Source organism: Diplotaxodon limnothrissa, linkage group LG19, assembly GCF_057381915.1.
Source record: "Diplotaxodon limnothrissa isolate DT_005_m linkage group LG19, D_limnothrissa_male_GT1.1, whole genome shotgun sequence".
NCBI classification, from domain to species: Eukaryota; Metazoa; Chordata; class Actinopteri; order Cichliformes; family Cichlidae; genus Diplotaxodon; species Diplotaxodon limnothrissa.
Window position 1 is genome coordinate 14,137,741 of NC_140614.1, and position 20,037 is coordinate 14,157,777.

The 20,037-nt window shown below is 41.3% G+C and overlaps 1 protein-coding gene across 1 annotated transcript in view; it reads left to right on the forward strand.

Moving 5' to 3' along the window:
- The first annotated feature begins 2,348 nt into the window (after positions 1–2,348).
- Positions 2,349–20,037, forward strand: part of LOC146611902 (apoptosis-stimulating of p53 protein 1-like) — a 46,226-nt gene continuing 28,537 nt past the window's right edge. The window contains exons 1-4 of the mRNA XM_085379166.1: positions 2,349–2,613; positions 7,338–7,485; positions 9,364–9,471; positions 15,001–15,065. Coding sequence (XP_085235292.1) covers positions 2,488–2,613; positions 7,338–7,485; positions 9,364–9,471; positions 15,001–15,065 — 447 coding nt within the window. The 5' untranslated portion in view covers positions 2,349–2,487. The remainder of the gene's footprint in view (positions 2,614–7,337; positions 7,486–9,363; positions 9,472–15,000; positions 15,066–20,037) is intronic.

Here is a 20,037-nt window from a genome sequence, read left to right on the forward strand (position 1 = left end):
GTGTGTGTGTGTGTGTGTGTGTGTGTGTGTGTGTGTGTGTGTGTGTGTGTGTCAGTGCAGTCATGCTGCAGCATATCAGTGCAGCCTCTCTAATCTCTGCCCTCCAGCTTTACCACTGCTGCTGCTGGACAGCTTCAATCCACACCACAGCTCAAATAATACAGATACGCTCATATTTCTGCAGATTTATAGTTTATTAGGTGGTGGTGTGGTTTCATTGTTATATTTAGGTGTTTCTCTTAAGTTGAGGTTTTTTAAAAATTTCACTTTGCAGTAATTGTTCAACAAACATTAAACTGACTGCCCGCTTTATTAGTTACACCTTGCTATAACCAACGTTTACCTCCTTTTTGCCTTAGAGCCGCCTTAATTCTTCATGGCATGGATTCAACAAGGTGATAGGATCACACAGCTGCTGCAGATGAATTAGCCACACATCCATGATCTATGATTTACACGTGTTCAAGATAATTTGAGCTTTGTGAAATGGCGTGTTTTCCTAGATAACCTAGCACCAGGATAACTGTGGCCATAAAGGGATTACGGTAACATGGCCAGCAACAGTACTCTGGTAAGCAGTGGAGTCTAAATGACGCTCAGTTGGTACCAAGGGGACCAAAGTCTGTCAAAAATATCATGCCATTACCACACCACCAATCTGAACAGCTGATACAAAGCAGTATAGAGCCATGCTTTCAAGTCATTTATGACAAATTTTGAAAATTATCCAATTGTTGGAGCAGAAATCAAGACTGAAACAACCAGGCAGTCTTTATGGTAAAATTTGTAGCCCCAGTTTCCAGTTCTTGGCTGAGAGGAACTGCACCCTGTGTGCTCTTCTGCTTCTGCATTCAGATATACTCTCATGCATACCTTGGCTATACTAAGTTATTTCAGTTACTGTTCTCTTCTTCTCAGCCTGAAGTATTCTGGTCTTTTTCTCCCGACTCTGGCATTAACAAGGCATTTTCAACCAGAGAACTGCCGCTCACTGATAGTTTCTCTTTTTCAGACCATTCTCACCCTAGAGAGGGTTGTGCAGGAAAATCCAGGCAGATCAGCAGTTTCTGAAATCCTCAGATCAGCCTGTCTGTCACCCCTAAACGTGACACACTTAAAGTCACTTAAATCACCTTTCTTCCCCATTCTGATGCTCTGTTTGACCATCAGCAGGTCATCTTGACCATGTCTACATCCCTAAATGCACTGGGCTGTTGCCACGTGATAGTTTTTTTTGACACGTGAATCACAATTGACAAAACTTGGAAGAGCTATTAGCTATATGCTTGGAAGGGCTAATAGCAGAGTGTTACGAGAGAGGGTTAACTCACAGAGTTGAGCTTTTTGTTCTTTTATAACCAGTTAGCTGAAAAGTACAGTGAGTGATAGACTTTATGCTTCCCTAATACGCAATAATTTACTCATTAGACATAAGAATTACTGCAATTACAGCAATTAAGTCAAATTAAAAGCTCATAAATGAGAAATTTATAACGTGGAACAAAGTCACATAGTGACCTCATCCTTTCCTCATCTTCTGATTTGCTCTGCTTCTGTGTGCATGATTTAAAAAACAAAAGGTTTGATCACATTGTCCTAAATAGAAAACATGTCATTCATAGTGCAACACCTGAGGTTATAAAATTCAGCTGTAGTTTTAATTCATCTAAAACAAAACTATCTGTGATGCAGCTGTACCAAATACCATCGTCTCGATGTCTCGAGTCCTCCCCGCTCGTACTTTGCTCCCCTCCTCCACCTGCATCCACGATGAGAGGGACAAGAATCAGGGATGGTCTTTGTTGTCTGTGTTCCTTCTTGGCTCCATCATCTATGTTCCTGTGCTTCCTGTCCTCTGCATCTAGCTACTTGATTTGTTTTTTTGTTACTTTTGTTTTAACATCATCTTTATATGACTGTGGTTAACAGATGTTCTTTAAAATAAAGCTCTGTTTTGTTTCCGTCAGGTCGAGTTGTATTTAAACCAACTGCAGCCTTTCACAGCAGCTGGAAGTTGGTTTACTTTTATCATGAAGAACTAAACTTTTACCTAAAACTGAATGGTGACAAGCGTCCGAGTTTTACAGTCAAACCTTTGACTCAGTCACCGACAAAAAAATAGAACCGCCCCCGTCATGCCAGATGTATGATGAACATATAACAATATCAGCTCACGGTCTACTCCCAACAACAGACACGAACAGAGTCTGGCCTTTCCTTTCTTATGGCTCATCTTCCTCACCCCCTCTCCTTATATTTACTGAAAGCCGACTCCCTTCCCTCCTCCCTCACTGACACCCTCTCTCACATTTGTATTCCCTGCTCCACGTACATTTCAAACACTCTCACCTACAGACACACTACCTTCTCTGTCTGACACCATCAATTATATATCTCACTCTCGCTCTCAAACACACACATGCACGCACACACACACACACACGTGTACACACGCTGGTGTGTGTGCTTCTGCTCAGTGATTTTCCAATGAGGCGTTTTTGGGGGCTGGTTTTGGAGCGGCTGGTGTTTCTGTCTGAAAACTTCAAACTGAGTAATTGCAGGAAACAGAAGAAGAAGAAGCAGCAGCTCCAAACCAGGAAAAGCAAACAGTGGGTGAGTGAGAGAAGAGCTCTACTTTGCTTTTTCATATATGTTCTTCTCAGTCTAACATGATGAAGTTAGTTGTGTGAGTTTTATTTAGTTTTTGCTAGGAAAGGTCTGGACGGAGTTTTCTGTACTTGAGTTTTGGGCCCTGATAGAGGCTAACGTGTTGTTTTAAAATGACTAATAAAACGAGCATTGATTGTTTCCTGCAGACACTAACACGGGCTGTTTGTCACCCTGGCTCACTCTTCCTCTATCTGACTTTCTGTTTTTTCCTTCTCTAATGCTGAAAATAGCCCGAGTCACTCCATTCAGCCCCACAGGCATTTCAGGAACTACAGCTCAATCTGCCTCTGTGTGTCTCAGTCACTGATAGCCAGGAAGGAACTGTCATTACTGTGAGGTCATTATGTTCACATGATCAGTGAGCACTAGTACAAGTGATTTTACTGATCCTAACATGCTGTCACGGTGCTTTTGAGTTTCAGATTCTTGATGAACATTTTTTTAGTTTGGGTTTATGTTATTATTCTAACGGTGAGTTCTGTTACTAAAGCTTTTATTCCTGATCTTTACATTGTGGTTTTCCTAGTAAGTTCTGGTCCCCGTGAACTTTATTATTATTCAAAGGTTGACTGTCAGTTCTTTTGGTTTCAGGCTGACTCTGCTTTAAATGCTTGCTGACATTAGGAAAGTCACTAAAGGTCTGTTAACTTTAGAGGTCTGCATGTGCACAAAGTATAGAGTTAAAGTTAGGACATAAATGTGCTGCTGCAAAATAGAAAATTGGAATTTCTGGTTTGTGATCTTTTGCTTTGTGTCACTGATACACATTTACCTGTAACTTCATTGGATACACCTTGCTTGTACTGAGTTGGACCGGCTCCTTTTTTTTCTTCCAAGCTTTCCTAATTCTCTGTGGCATAGATTCAACAAGGTGCCAGAAAAATTCCACAAAGATTAATCTCCATGTTAACAAGATTGACAGACAGACAGATAGATGGTGCATCATCCTGCTGAAGCTCTGTGGTCATACAGGGATGGACATGGTCAGCAACAGGTGCCCAAATTGTGCTTGTAGCCATGCTACCAAATGGTGAATCTACAATCCAATACAGCGCTATTATTATAACATGGCTGTAGGTATGATATATGGTACCTGGGACTTTCCGCCATTTTTTAGAAATGAAGAAGCCTCTTACATGGGAGGTGAAACGATATCATGAAACTTAGATATTTCTTAACAAAGTGGCTCACAAAATCTTTTTTTCTTTTCATGCTTCAGTTTGACACCATAATAAGGTTTTCAGTTCCAGGTAAACTGTAAAAGAAGACTGTAGTTTGGATGCAGGAGTTATGTGAGGACAGTATGTTAGACAGAGCTGGGACAGAATTTGGAGGTAAAAAGCTTTCTATTGTACGCGTCAGCTCGTGTTTTTATGCAGTGTTCATAATAACCCAGAAGAAGCTTTTGGAAAGTTTAATGCAGGACGACATCAGCGAAGTGCAAAACAGTGTTTGTTTTCTTCTCAGACATCGTGTCCAAGCCTTTAGCTTTAACGCAACATGGCAGCCTGTGAGGGATCCGAGAGCTCAGCTTTACCTTCATGCGATTGAACTGCTTCAGCAAATAAACTGATTTATTTATTTAAAGGATGAATTTGAGATCTCCTTTAATTGTTATGGTTTGAAATAATTTTGATACAAAATACAAATCATACAACTTACTTGCTTAGACCAGCCTGATCTGATTGTTTAACAGAAAATACAGTTTCATTTAAACCTTTAAATTATGCTTGAGTGAATCGTGTATTGCAGGATGCTAGCACCATAGATGAGCTGGAGGAAGCTCACCTACAGTATTTTACTGTTTTTACATTATGGCTTTGATTTTTATTCTTTGCTGTAGACTTGGTTCCCTCAGTGTTTTCCTCTCAGTTCCTCACTCTGTCTTTGGTCTTTGTATTTTGGTTTCTTTGCATCCCTTCTCAGGAAAGTCTGAGTTCAGATGAGCAACAGTGAGGTTTTAGTTCCAGAAAGGCTCATCAATCAATTCATCTTCTCTTTGTCTTTTATCAAAGCATCTGTTATGTTCCTGTCTGTGTTTGCTGCTTTGTTCCTGTTTGATTTTTCTGCATATTCAGTGTTCTTTTGATTCTGGTTCTGGTTGGACTTTTGTATTTGAGACTTTTGATCAGCCACAATAAAGGCCTGCCTCATTTTTTATAATGTTTGTGTTGTATCACTCGGCACGGTCCCTCATTTGACTTTCCTTTGTACATCAAGACTGTAGATTTGTAATAATTGAAACAATTTCTCGAGACACGCTTAAAATATTTAGATTACTAAAAGATCTGAAAGATATAACTGTTAATATGAGACGCCTGATTAATTACCAATAAATGACATTAAAACCAAAGGCCATGCTGGGAAATAAATGATCCCTCACAGGCCAAAGTTTTAGGAGAAACAGATTGTCTCACACCACGAACTTTCCAGTTTCACAATTAAAAACATTACAGGGCCACATGTAAATAAATAAGTGATCACACTCAGTCACTCGAAGGTCAAAATACAAGAAAATGTGCTGCAGACAGTGTTTCAAATACAGCATTTATTATTAGTGAAATTCACCGACAGCGTGTTTGCACTGCATTCGTCTTTGTCTGCTTTGTGTAGTCTTTTTTTATTAAATCACTTAAAGGAGAAAAGCACACTGGATGATTTGATGTTCTTTTATTGCAGCCGGCACCCCGTGAGTGTAACAAATGATGTTTCTGACCATGTGAAAAACATAACAGCGCTTCTGAGGCCACGATTAGCCTACTTTGAACGATTTGTGGACGAGTAAAACCCCTGGTGTGTTTGCAGGGTTTAGGAGTTTACTCGTGGGTGTATGTGTGTGTGTCTAATCCAAGCTTTAGAGCCCGTGTCTCTGCTCTGTCCATCTGCATGCAGCCAGAGATTACTTGACATGATCTGGGACAGGTATATAGAATACTGAGGATTAGTGTACAGAGTATACTTTGAGTGTGTGCATACTGTATCTGCACAGGAAGACTGTGTGTGTTTGTGTGTGTGCGTGAGAGAAAAAGAAAAAGCAACACTGAGATTAAAAAGTGTATATGTATCTGTGAGCGCTGTGGTGTGTCGATGCACTCCTATCCCAGATTACCCTAAATTTATCTTTCGACTGCCGGCTGACTATCTGGCGTGACATCACCAGTGACATCACTGACGATAACACAGGATGTCCTTTTCTGATTGACATTTTAATCTTTTGGCTGCAGAATATACAGGATTTGATAACAAAATTATTGAGAGGGGATCAGTACTCCGCAGATCACCTTTAAAATCATAAAGTGCTTTTTCTATTTATGTTAACAGAAATAAACGGACACTAAAATGAGAGTGAGCCCACGGTTCTCAGCTGGAACAAAGTGGAGTGCCCACCCTGGTTGGAGTTCAAGTGATCTGGAGTCTTGTTGATTGGTGACCTGGGGAGGAAGTGGCAGATTGGTGCAGCAGTAGTAAAGATGATCTTGCCCTCACCTATCCACAAGTTTTAGGTCGTGACCAGAAGAATGAGATCATGGATACAAGCAGCAGAAATGAGCTTTTTCCAGGGAAAGTCTGGGTTCTCCCTTAGAGATAGGGTGAGGTGCTCAATCATTCTGGAGGGGCTCAGAGTAGAGCTGCTATTCCACATTAAAAAGAGCCCGTTGAGGTCATTCATCTGACCCGATGTCTCCTAAGCGAGGTGTTTCAGGCAGGTCCCAATTGGTGGAGACCCACAGGCAAAGATGGAGGAGATACCTCTTCTTTGACTGCTGCCCCAGCGACGCAGACCCAGATAAGCAGGATTGATGGATGGATGGATTAGGCTGGGTTTGCCATTGTCATAGAGAGAATTGGCCGTGTGTGTTACTCTGTGTACAACCAGTTATGTGTCACAACTAATAGAGTAGGACAAGATTCGAAAACAAATTAAAGAGTCAGTCTTTACTGGGCCAAAAAGTAAAGAGGACGTCCATAAAAATCAGACAAGCAAACCCAACAAAGAGTATTCAGAGGCAAACACCAGAAAACAGAATTATAACACTAAAAAAAACTTCACATGGAGTACAAAGAGAATCTGCCACTGAAAGAGGGGAAGACACGCATTAAACTCACATTAAAAATGAAAGAAAAGAAACGCCAAAATAAAACAAGAAAAAGACAACAAAGAAAAACAGTAACTCAGGATTCAAAGTGAGACCTCACAATATTGATTTTGTGAGGTTATTAAGCTGAGATCAGTGTTGTGATGACATGGATGAAGGACTATATCATGCTTTTGTTGGACAAAATCTGCCCCTGCTCCTTGGTCACCTTCATATCGCCCAACATTAACATGTGTTGTTTTTTTAATACATTACTTTTGTATTAAATTTATTTTTCACTTGAATATCACAGCTGACTCACCTGTTGTCTGCACATAATGAAATCCAGCTGCAGAGGTGGTCTTGACTTCATACTGGGATTTTTAGCTTTGAATGTAATCATCGCTACCAGCCACAATAACTCCTTCAAAATAAGAGTTTAAATATGGCTGATAAATTAGTTATTTAATCAGCATTTGGAGATTGGTGATCTGATTCCAGCCAGTGAGTCATAGGAAACAATCTTACTGAGTTTGAGTCCATATAAAATAATATCTAAGTGATATTAACCTGATTTTTCTTTGATTGCAGGTGATCCTGACAGTTTACCTCAATGACACCCAGCAGATGCTAACTGAGGTCCCTGTCACTCCAGCGACCAGAGTTATCGATGTGGTGGAGTACTGCAAAGAGGCCGGTGAGGGGGAGTGTCACCTAGCTGAAGTATGGAACGGGCATGGTGAGTCCATTCATTGGTTGATAATGCTTATTGATTAGTATCACTTAAGGAAAGCAGCACATGCTGCAAATGCAAGACATTAACTTCATGAAAGCTTTAAAGTGGAGACACCGAATGCATTATTCAGCAGCTGCAGATTCACACACGGAGCTGAAAAGTGGCATCATTTGATCAGTGTCAGTGGCCCTTTTAGGTGCTTAAATTCTGTCACATCTCTGGTCCGGTGGTGGATGCTCATATTAAAACCAAACTTTCAAATAAGGAGGTCAGTGTAAGTACAAATAACCCCAGTAAGCTGTAAGCTCAGTTCTGCTCTGTTTAAGTCAGGTTTTCTGCTCTCGCCTCAGTGATGTCAAAGAGAGGGGATATCCCTAATGTATCCCTAAAACAACCCGCTATTCATATCTTCTGTTAACTTATAATCATAATCCATCCGTCCATCTTCCGCTTATCCGGGGCCGGGTCACAGGGGCAGCAGCCTAAGCAGAGAAGCCCAGACCTCCCTCTCCCCGGCCACCTCCAGCTTGTCCGAGTGAACATCAAGGCATTCCCAGGCCACCCAAGAAATATAATCTCTCCAGCATGTCCTGGGTCTGCCCCGGGCCTCCTCCCAGTGGGACATGCCCTTGAACACCTCACCCTGGAGGCGCCCAGGCTTATAATCATAATCAGTAAGAAATCTTGACCAAAGTTAGAAATCAGCCAAGACAAGACAGGATATTACATCTAGAAAATTAGCTGAACGGGACTGGACTATTCTCACAGTGCATCTCTTTATCCATACACTCGTCATAAAGAGTCCAGCTCATATAATTACTACTGGCAGTCTGTCTTTGGAGCATCGGAGCACTTGCATGATTATAATCTTGCATTAAGAGACAGGATAATCGACACGGCGTAACTCAGATCTGAGTCACTTGCTGTGAAGCTAATTATAAACCGAGTCAGACCTACAGTATGCTGCGGCTTCAGCTTGTGAAATCAAGAGTGCTGTGTGCTCCAAGTTTACTATATGAATAGACCAGCCCATCTCATTCACACACTGAGGGCGTCCATTAAAGCGTGGCCCACATTCATTCAGTCATAGCTGTCGACGCGGTGAAGCCTGCGCAGTAACGGCGGTGCGTTTGTGCGGCTTTGTGATGTGACTGAGCGGCCAGACAGGATATAAACGGCTCTAATACTACACCATGTCTTCGTGAGTGTCTGTGTAAAGCAGCACATAATAGATGGCGGCATAAATTGTGTGCCGAGTGTTGGTGCGTGACAACAGGCTGTGCCTCAAGGGCACAGCTGGCTTACTTCACTGTGAAAATATTGATTCTCTGGGTTTTTTTCTGGCTTCATTTTTCCACACTAACATTTGCATAAAAGGGTAAAAATAAATCCTTAAAGCCCCGCTCCACTCAGAAAGAGGTTTGGGGTTTTGTGCGTTTCACTGTCACTGTGCAGACAATGGTGATAGGTTGCTGTCTTGCATATGCTGCATATATGTTGCAAACCTTTCATGTGTGGCTTGATGTACAGCCAACAACAATACAGCTGCAATTTTGAATTCTTATTCATTATTCCAAAGCAAAGATTATTCATTCTCTTATAAGGAGCTTTTGCACAGTTTGTAAAAAAAGACATATTTTACAGTATCTATGTGTGGAGGATACGTTTATAGACAATTTTGGCCGTACACGACGTGCACAGGTAATTTTTTGAAACTAGTCAGTGAAATTATACATGTCGACCTGATAAAATTGTAAATGTGCTGTTTAACAAAGTAAGAATTCTGAATTATCTCTTTCTAGCTCTATAACACAATAGTGTGACGTTATGTAATTAGTGGGATCTTTGTCAAATGTTTTCTCACCCTTCGTCTGTTCTCAGAGCGAGTTCTCCCTCAGGAGTTGTTATTGTTGGATCTCCTTCAGCAGTGGGGAGCCAGGAGGCCCGAGGTCAGCTTCTACCTCAGACACTGCCCTTCCTGGACACAAGGTACAGCAAAACAAATACACATACACACTGAATTCATTAAAGCTCTCAGTAAAAACTACGTTTATATCCAGCTGTTGGTGTTAAACCAAAAAAAAAGGATTTGGGGGTATTATTTGAAGAGAACGTGGGAAAAACACAGTATAAGTGCTGTGCATGAGGTTTAGAGGTGAGTTCAGGGTCTCGGTCAGTAATTAGCCAGATAAGATGATTAGAGTTACATAATGGCAGGGGTGTGACGGCGAGGGGGCAGACAAATGCTGCTGAAACGCCAGGCGATATTCTGCCAAAACAACTCTTTGATATGCTGGCAGCCATAAAGAAGAACTTTGTGAAACCAGGCAGGCGAAATGACCCGATTTTCCCCCGTAAACTTCTTAATCAACGAATGAGCGATTGTGTAACGTTTGTTGAGAGTTACCGGCCAAAGCATTCATCAGCAGGCATGTACTGGCGTCACTGTAGCGCTGGTGTGTTTTTGTGCCTGCGTCTGGTGCTCCCCACAGGGACGGGACAACCTCACCACCTGCTGGTTCCCGTCTTGCCCCTCAGTCATTAAAAAGCTCAATTATCATTCATTAGAATCTCATTATTATCGTCTGTTAGCGAGCTGTGAAGTCTTTTCAGAAAAATGAATTAATCACCACCAAGTTTTTTTTCATCTTGGCTCAGCCCATTAAAGCTTTCTCGTGTCTGTTGAGATTTTTTCATTATGGTGTCTGGATCTCAGATTTTATCCAGTCGCAGTTCATATGCCAGGAGATCTGTGGTAACATAAAAAGAACAGCAGCTCATTTGGTCTGCTGCTGTGGAGCGCTTCTCTCTCCCTGTGGTCCGCCTGCTTCTTTAGTACAGATGTGGTTTTGAGCTGTGAGCGCACGTAGCTACAGAAAGAGTAACATCATCTGTGCTTGTAAGGGATGGATTTGTTGGTGCAGCCCCCTGCGGCAGCCAAACTGTCCCACACTTCTGCTGCCAGCTTGTGTTTGGCTCTGCACCTAATACAATAAAACAGCTTCTTAAATGAGCCAATAGCTCTCCATCTGCCCTCAGTGCCTTATTGAAGGTGCCTGTGGTGAGTTTGCACTTCCTGTGCAAGGATATCACTTTCCATCATCAAGACTTCTGTAATTAATCCACATTACCTAAAAATTATTGGTCCGTCCATGGAGAGCAAACTGGTCTTATTTGAATGGAACAGAGGTAACTTAATAGAAGCAATATGGCCCACAGCACAGATTGTATATGAGTGATGGATGTAACCAATGTGTGCTTGGTCACATCCATGGTCCAAACAAATATGTTTGAAAGAAGGATATAGGCTAACGTTTGCAAGATGCATGCACAGGCTGTGAGTATCACAGAAACACGACTAGAATTTCATTAAGCAGTTCGTTAGTTCAGGTTAGCATTCAGAAAACCAAATTATTTTTAGATATCTGTATTAAACTCCACCACTTGGTGCAGTCATTCATTCCCAACCCAGAGAAGCAACCCTCCTCACCTCAAAGGGCGCCATAGCTCATCATCAGACTAGGATACCTCCTGGATCCCTCTGAGGTGAGGTGTCTCAGCATGTCTGCTGAGTAGGAAATCCTGACACTTCTGGAGTGATTACATCAAAAGGAAGGTCTGAGCATTTCTTCTCAGACCGCTTTCCCGCGATAAGAGTCAGATTATGGATGGACTGATGGATCGATGTCCCACGGTGAAAACCAAAGTGCAGAGTACACAGTATATTTAGTTATTGATCTGCTTGATGTGAACTTTCTCTCTGCTGGTGCTTAAATACAATTTTAACTACTTTATTGAATGGGGAGTGCTGCTGTGGCTGCTTTATTGGCTGGAGGTGAAAGTTGGAGCTGCCTGGGATTAGCCCAGATTGAACTTGTCTCATTTGAGCTCAACTCTTTGAGCGATCGTGGCTCAAAGAGTTGGCAGTTCGTCTTGTAACCGGAAGGTTGCCAGTTCGAGCCCCGGCTCGGACAGTCTTGGTCGTTGTGTCCTTGGGCAAGACACTTCACCTGCCGCCTACTGGTGTTGGCCAGAGGGGCCGATGGCGCGATATGGCAGCCTCGTTTCTGTCAGTCTGCCCCAGGGCAGCTGTGGCTACAAATGTGAGTGAATGAATAGTGGGATTGTAAAGTGCTTTGAGGGCCCCGAAAAGCACTATATAAATGCAATCCATTATTATTATTATCTTAGTAGATCTAAGATGAATCCTGCAATTAATAGATTAAAAACAGATAAATACAGAGCTACATAATTACATGTAATTAAGTTATTTTAAGGTATTAGTAAGAGATCCAAAAATGTTGAATGATCAACATTAACATGAGTATAGATTTGTAGAGATGAAGAGGATCATCATCAGCATGCAAAAAAATATCTTGTTTGCACAGAATCTGTTTGAAGTGCTGTTGTACTATTATGGTTTCTTATGACCAAAATTGACAAAATTGATAAAGCCCTCTCCAAGTACAAACTCTTCTAAGACCTCAAATGAATAAGGCAACTCTACCCGATCAAAAGCCTTCTCTGCACCCATGGACATAATAAGCTCCTGTATCTTATTCACTATAGAAAACAGGATAATTATAATTTTCTCATGTTTGTAAGAGGTGCTCTGTTTTTAACTAAACCAGTCTGGTCTGATTTAACTAAGAGAGGGAGATAGTTCTCGAATCTTTTAACCAGGATTTTGGGGAAAGTTTTGCCGTCAACATTGGTTAAGCTAGTTGGGCGATAAGAGCCTCACTCGTCAGGGGGTTTATCTTTTTTGGATCTCAGGCTATAAAATTAACTTTGATAAAATCAAGAGCAATGCCAGTTGGTTTTATAGTAAAACTTCACATCCATCTGTTTCCCCTTTCTTCTGGACTGACTCTGAATTGACACCTTCTTGAGGCACAATTTGACCAGAGTGCAAAAAGAAAAAAAAAAAGGAAGGACCTTACAAGATGGATGAATCTGACAGCTTCATGGATGGGTAGAATAACTCTTATAAAGATGAATATCCTGCCAAGATTACTTTATTCTGTTCAGTTGTTACCACTATATATTTCTAAGATAGCAAAAGAGACTGAAAAAGACTTTTCTAAATTTATTTGGCAAGGGAGAAGACTGTGCAGCTCTCTGCAGAGGTTTATCCTTCCCTAACATTAGACATTATAATTGGGCATGTCATGGCAGGCTCATCCATGAGTGGCTTTACTGTTATCTTAAACTCCTTTTGAGAAATGGGGATGTAATGCCTTTGATTTAGTAGGAGAGCTTACATGTAGAAAATAAACCCAGCTTCAAAACGAAAGACAATCCAATTCTTCCAAACACAATGATAAGATGGCGAGATATAAACAGACATAAATTGGTAGGAAGGATTTAGTTACCCACATTACACCTCCTCTCAGCAAGAGAGATTTTCTCCCTGCTTGTATTTGGATCCTGGTGCAGAAAAGGTGTCAAACTAACAGCAGACCTGTTTGATGAAAATAACAAACTTATGACCTTTGCCCAGTTTCAAAATACCTTTGGCCTTCCTCAGAAAGATTTTTATGCATATCTTCAAATTTGTCACTATGTGACGTCGCAGGATTCCTGCTCACTTCCAGGCTCCATAGAAAATTATTGTGAAGTTTGCTTTAAATAAAGGTTTTATTTTGGGTTTTTACAACATCCTGCAGAAATAATATAATCACAATGCTGGGAATGTTCTCAGGATGATTTACAGAAAGCCTATGGTGAGGATATTTGGGAGGTTTAGTGTAAATGATCCCATTCCTTATTTCTAAGTAATAAATAAAGGAATTCAATATAAGATAATACATGGAAAATATGGTGTCCTGTGGTGAATCAAATACATTCCAACAGGTCACCCCCTAGGAATGTGTATTCACTGTTTTTGGGAATGCCCTTATATTTCCAAGTTTTGGAAATATGTAGTTAAAAGATAAGTGGAGTTGTAAAAAGTAAAGTTTGTAAAGATCCTGGGCAATTTTTATTGGGGCTGCCCAGTGATCTATGTGCTGACTAGGGATGGGTATCGTTTAGGTTTTATCCGATACCGGTGCCAAACCGGTACTTTTGAAACGGTGCCGGTGCTTAAACGGTGCTCAAACCGGTGCTTAAAGAATGGAGAACACCAACTTTGTCCAAAAACCTCTCATGTTCAGCTGTTTTTTTGTGAAAAGATAACAATGTTAGCCTTTTCTGCAGCTATGGGGCATATATGGTATCACTCTTGGCTGGAAGCAGTGCTTAAACAATGGAAAAAACACAAACTTTTTCCAAAAACCTCTCATGTTTAACTGTTTTCCACTTTTTCTTTGGTCATTTTAGCCTTTTTGGCCAGGGTGAAGGGAGTATCTGCCATCAAACAAGAAGACAGCCGCATGTAGCTATGATGATGTTTGCTAGTTCACCTTACATGCATTAATGTAATAACGTGGTTAGCCTACTCAACGTAAATTACACACGAACAACATTAAGCTACTCACGCAGAGAAGAACGGCTGCTGCTGCCGTCATCATCCATCATCGTTTCTGCTACACTGGCAGGGCTAGGGGCCAGGACTCTATTCTTCGGGTTTTTGGGGGATGTTGCTCCGGCTCCGATAACTGGCAACCCACCCGCAGTAGATGTGCACGGTGTGAGGTCTCGCAGCAAGCTATCAAATACGGCGCATTTCTGGGCTTTTAAAAAAAACGCTATGCGTCGCCAGGTGTTTCATCGGATTTGAGGTGTTACCTCCTTTGACAGTATCACAATCAGCTTAAAGCACTTGTTGCTGCTGAGTTTGCATATTTTGCTGTGAAGTACAGCCAGACTTTTGACCGGTCCTCCTTGGACATTTTTAATCTGTAGCTCTGCTCTAAAAGAACGTACGTACCTGGCCCCGCCTACTATCCTCGGAAACGTAAAATGATTGGCTAGAATCTAAAGTGTATCACAGCTCAGGAAAAAAAAAGCACCGAAATAAAGCACCGAAATGTGCGCTGCTTTTCGGTCTGGTTACTACCGTTTATGTCAGAACCGGTGCCATGACGGTACCCATCCCTAGTGCTGACATCCTTAAAGGAGAGCTTACATTCAACTGAAGATATTAATATGTCATAATAATTAATTATGACATATAAGGACAGATAAGTGGATCCCTTTTTTTCTTTTTGGGTGCAAAAAAAGGATTTTCTCTCTTTTTTTTACTATATTGTTATTGTTCTTTTTGTGAACACCAATTATGTCGTCAGTATTTGCTGTAAATATTCTCTATTTTGAAAATACAGTGTTAAAATAATAATAATGATTAGTATGCAGTGGACGGGAAAAGAAAGCAGATTTTCACATCCTGTTCGTTTATCCTTGCGATAAGGCGAACACGCGCGCTTCGGTGGTTAATTAAGGCCAAGGCTCTGTTTCTGTGTGTGTCAGTCACATGTCTGCCAGGTCACAGGGCTCAGCACACCCAGGTCCAGTTTTAATATGCTGTTTCAATATCTCTGCACACTTTTCTTTTCATTGTTCATTTATATGCAGGAAGTCAGCAGCCTTTGGAGCAGAGCTGGACCACAGCAGCAACAGCAGAAAGTGCTAATGACAAGGTTGGTACACACACACACACACACACACACACACACACACACACACACACACACACACACACACACACACACACACACACACGCACACACACACACATGAGGAACACGACAGGCCACGTTCTGCATCTCCAATTGGCTCAACCTCAACATCCAGGCTTTCATTGTCTCCTGAGATTTTGATTCTGTACAGTTACAGCATGTTTATACACACAGTCTATGTTTTGTATATGTAACTACAAAAAATATATATCATGCAGTTATTTAAGCATGACATATCAGAGGTTTTATTTCTAAAACTGCAGGATTCATACTGATGTGCATGCACCAAAAGAATATTCTGATTTATTAAACTGGGATTGTTTCTGTTCCTCTGAAGCTCCACGTTAGGTTCAGGTTTGTAAAATTTCATCAAAACACCTCTGTTATAAAATTTGAAGATGAGGACTCGGTGAAGAGCTGCAGCACACAAACAAACATCCACAGCTTTGAGACCATCCATGTCAGTTATGACTTCCTTGATTCCAGATAGCACACGGCCTCTTCAGGCCACAGCTTTGGGCTGTCTGTGGTTTAACCTGCAGCCAGTTTGGCATAGCGCCATCATGGCCTGTGGGTTTTGTCATTGTGAGGTTCAGGTTATTTCTCCTTGTTTAGCTTCTGTTTAAGGTTTTGTGTTTTGCTTGGATTTTGCGTTCTTTGAGTTATTAATCTTCTCCCGCATCTTCTTCGTCGTCATGATTAGTCTCTCGTGTTTTGTATTTAGTTTTACTTCTTTTGTATGTGATTAGTTTTAGCTGTGCCCCATTTCCCACCTGTTTCCTCTTCCATTGATTGCATGTCTGTGTGTTTGTATATAGCCTCAGTTTCCTGTTGTTTTTGTGTGTGTTAATGCCCTGTGTGTGCTCTTTCCAAGAGTTTGGAGTGTTATTTTTGTTGACTTAATTGAAGGTTAGTTTTCATTTACTTTGTTTTGTCTGCGAGTCCTGCATTTGGATTCTGCTTACTGCTAGAAACTGTGGCAAGAGCAACGACTGGAAAAGGAGGGAAATCGTGGCCTGTAAAGGTAAAGTATACTAGCACAGAGGTGACAAACATGCAGCCCGGGGGTCAAAAGGTCACCTGGATGTCTTTGCAAGAATGGAAAATGCAGTTTATTCTCATTTGTTTGTTTTTTTAATAAGCTGCACTGCTGCTCCTGGTGATGTCATGTCAGCAGTCTTTTGCATACATAGAAATATCTGGAAAGTCAATTCTAGATCTGAAATGGTTAGAACTCAAAATTCAAAGTCAACATGTTTTTGCTTTTGCAGATTCGCTGTGATTTGCAAATGTAATAATACATGCTGCTGAAATTAACTACTCGGGCTGTTTTTGTAAAATGATGAAGAAATGATGTAAGCATTAAAAGACACTTTGGTTATCATGCAGCAGTTTTACAGGTCCGGCCCACTTGAGATCAGATTGGACTGAATGTGACCCATAAACTAAAGGGATATCTGGCAATCTAAAAGGGTTAACCAAGCTTGTTTGTACCGCACATATTGGTGTTTCATGCATGGACCAATAGAGATACACTAAGTGTTTATTGGTGAGCTTTAAAGGTGGATTTGGTTAGTCATACCCTCTGTTTGCAGAAATGTTCCTATAATTTATTTTGATAGCTTTTGGGTTTGACTTTCAAAATAAATGCAAGAAATAATCCCAGTCAGCGAAGGATAAAAGACATCTGGCTCTTTAAACTTTCCTTAATAGCATTTAATTTGAGGAATACAAAATAAACCCCGTAGTCGCAGCGAAGTAATTGTATGAGTGTGTCTTTGTGAGCCAGTATTCCCACACGTACAGCACAATGCATGTGCACGTTTGCGTGTATGTATTTGTCTGTGTGTGTAGTGCAGCGGATTAGCCGGGGGATTAGTGACAGTGATGATTGAACTGTTCTACCAGGAACAACCATGCGAGCACACAAACACAGCACATGCACTATACACGCACACTGTAATTGCTGTTTATAAATTCACAAAGAGAAAAAAAGGGTAATTAGTCTTTTGTCACCAGCCTGAGTCAGTCCTTCAGCTAACCATGTTTTGCTTTGCCAGCGTGCCTTATCCTGTTATCTTGAGGTCATGCAGTAAAAAGAGCAACTGACCTCATGTTTGGTGCTTTTAATTTGTCACTAACAGCTATTTTGAACCATCCAAACCATTGTGTTTCAGCACAAACTGCACATTTGCTTTGTATATCTGGGTTAGGCCTCGGCTAGCCAGTCATAGACTGTTTTTGTGCGTATTGGTGGTGGTCAGTCTGCTGGATGGTTATCCTCTGTGTGTGTGTGTGTGGGTCAGTCAGTGAAGGTAGGATTAGCTTGGTCCCATGACATAACCAGGCTAAGAGGATTGCTAGTGAGCCAAACAGCTCCTCCTCCCTCGTCTCGTCTTCCTTTCACCTCACACACTCCTTCACACTCTTAAGGTCTCCGTGTTTCTTCGTCTTCATCCTTGAACATTTGCTTTAAAGCAAAAAGATCTGAGGCACAACAAGACAGAGGGGGTGAGTTTTGGTCCACTTCTTTTTATATGGGTGTGTGTGTGTGTGTGTGTGTGTGTGTGTGTGTGTGTGTGTGTGTGTGTGTGTGTGTGTGTGTGTGTGTGTGTGTTTGAAGCTACGTTGATGCGATTTCCACTTTTTTTGACCTTTTCACTTTAGATGAAACAGTAGAATAACTCCACCAAACAGAAGCCAATCTGAAGGTGACTTTGAGCGAGTGAATAATTGTGTATAAGCTTGTTTTCTCCTCCTTAAACTTCTGAGAGATATTCTCTGACTCTGGTTGCACTCACACACATTGGCTGGATACTTTACGAGCAGTTTGTCTATGTGTCAGGGTGGAGCGTTTGGCCGTGTGTCTCTCTGTGTGTCAGTGAATCAGTGTGGTTTACATCTTGTGAAAACAGGGTGTGGCTTCTTCTTGCTTGACTGTGTTATTTTGTCTGTGTGTGTGTGCGTGTGTGTATGTGTGTCAGCCTTACTTTGGGATTTGGAAGCGTGTCTCCGAGTTGGGGTGTAGCTGTTGGCGCTGTGTAATCATATCCAAAAGCGCTCACTCACTTACGCACACAAACGCACACCAGATGCTGTTTCTTGCCACAGGATGATGTAAAGATGACAGCGATGTGTGAAAGAGATCGGTGTGTAGTAGTTTTTAGAATTGTTATTCACTAATGAATAGTGATTCATCCTTTAAGTTTTTGACTGCAACAATCCAGGATAAGTGAGTATTCCCTGTTTTCTTTAAAAAGTAGACCAGACTTTGTCATTCTCCGTCAAAAAAGGACAAATACACGAGCTCCAAGAGCAGCCTAGTAAAGTCAGTCGAGTAAAGAATAATTTATATTTGATGGTTATATTTTACAGATTGTAGTGACATTTTTTACCTGTATTTGTGGTTCCTGGATGATGATTTTAGTTGTGATATTTTCATCTACGCCACAAGGTTTTCAGTCTATCCATCATTACGTGTGTGCACAGCTACAGAGAAAATCATGTAGAGTTTCATTTATGCCTCAAACTGCTCAGATTTTTTTAAGTATTTCTGAAGACTTTACCACAACAGCTGGATCCACATGTTTGATTTGGCACAGATTTATTGTTATATATTTTAGATGTTGGATGCCATTCTGATGCAGCATTTTCATTTATCTGAATTTGGGACCTGCAATAGAAGATGACTGGCTTGTGAGGCTGGGTTTGTGTCTCCTTCTGGTCTGAAACTGGTAATCTTTTGTGTGTAAGGCATATATATTAGGCCCCAATCACAGGAGTCTAGAGACCAGCCAGTGACGCCTTGACAATCACCAGTCATTAGGAATAAATATGTATTCCCCAACTGGATTTTGGCGCTGGACTTTCCTATCAGTCACTAAGTGAAATTGGTTGCAAAAAGGTTTGTAGTACAGCAATGAAAACCTCTTTGCAGTTGTTTTGGCCACTAGCAGATTGACCTGGTTGCCCACAGTTTGAAACACAAAAACACGACACATCAAGCAGTTGTGAAACTGTGAAAGGTGTGATGTACCTTTTGAATTGTGTTGATTGTAGCAGAAAGCCACACCTTTCTCTGGAGCTCGGAGAGTAAATGGCGAGCGTTTGCAGACAGGTCATCGTATGGATCAATGTGGATTATGGATCGATTTTACCTGGCCAGCAACCTCCTGTACCCACTCCCTGGTTACCGAATTTCACAGTTTTCCCCAATAATCTTTGGTGGCCTGAAGCCTTAACTACTGCAACACGGAGCCACAAGTCAAAAAACACTGATAGACATTTAATTGTAAACTGAAAGTTTTTGAAGTACTAACTCTGTTTGTTGGTAGCATATAATAGCTATTAGCATACACCAACCTGGTCAGGACCCAGCTAGTTTCTAACAGTATTAGGGAAAGGAGGGCATGGCTGTCTAATGACCAGTCCAGATGGGGCTGGTTGGGAAATGTGTTAAAATTTTATGCTCGCATCTCAGGGAAAAAACAAATCAAGAGGATTCCCTCTGACACATTTGGCATGGCTCTGAGTGGTGCATTTTGTTAGCATATACTGTCCTGCTGTTAGCCAATAGTACTGATGCATAATAAATTACAGATGAAATTAAATTTTCATGCTGACATTAACTGCATCAAGGAGCCGTCTGTGTCCTCAAACTGTGCCGCTCTTTGAAGGACTGACACATACTCTAAATTAGAGATGGTCGCTGTGTTGTTTCACTTTATTCTGTTTAGGAAAAACATGTTAGCATATAGTTTCTCATCTGACTGACACAGTGCTAGTTGCTCAATAAATGAGTAGCTGTTACTACTTAATGCTGGTGTCTTGCAGGCCTTTCCCTTTGCAGCACACTCTCTTACAAACCTCGCCCCTGACCTCAGAGTAACCACGAGGGCCGTCACACACTTTGAGTTAAGGCACAGAATTCAGT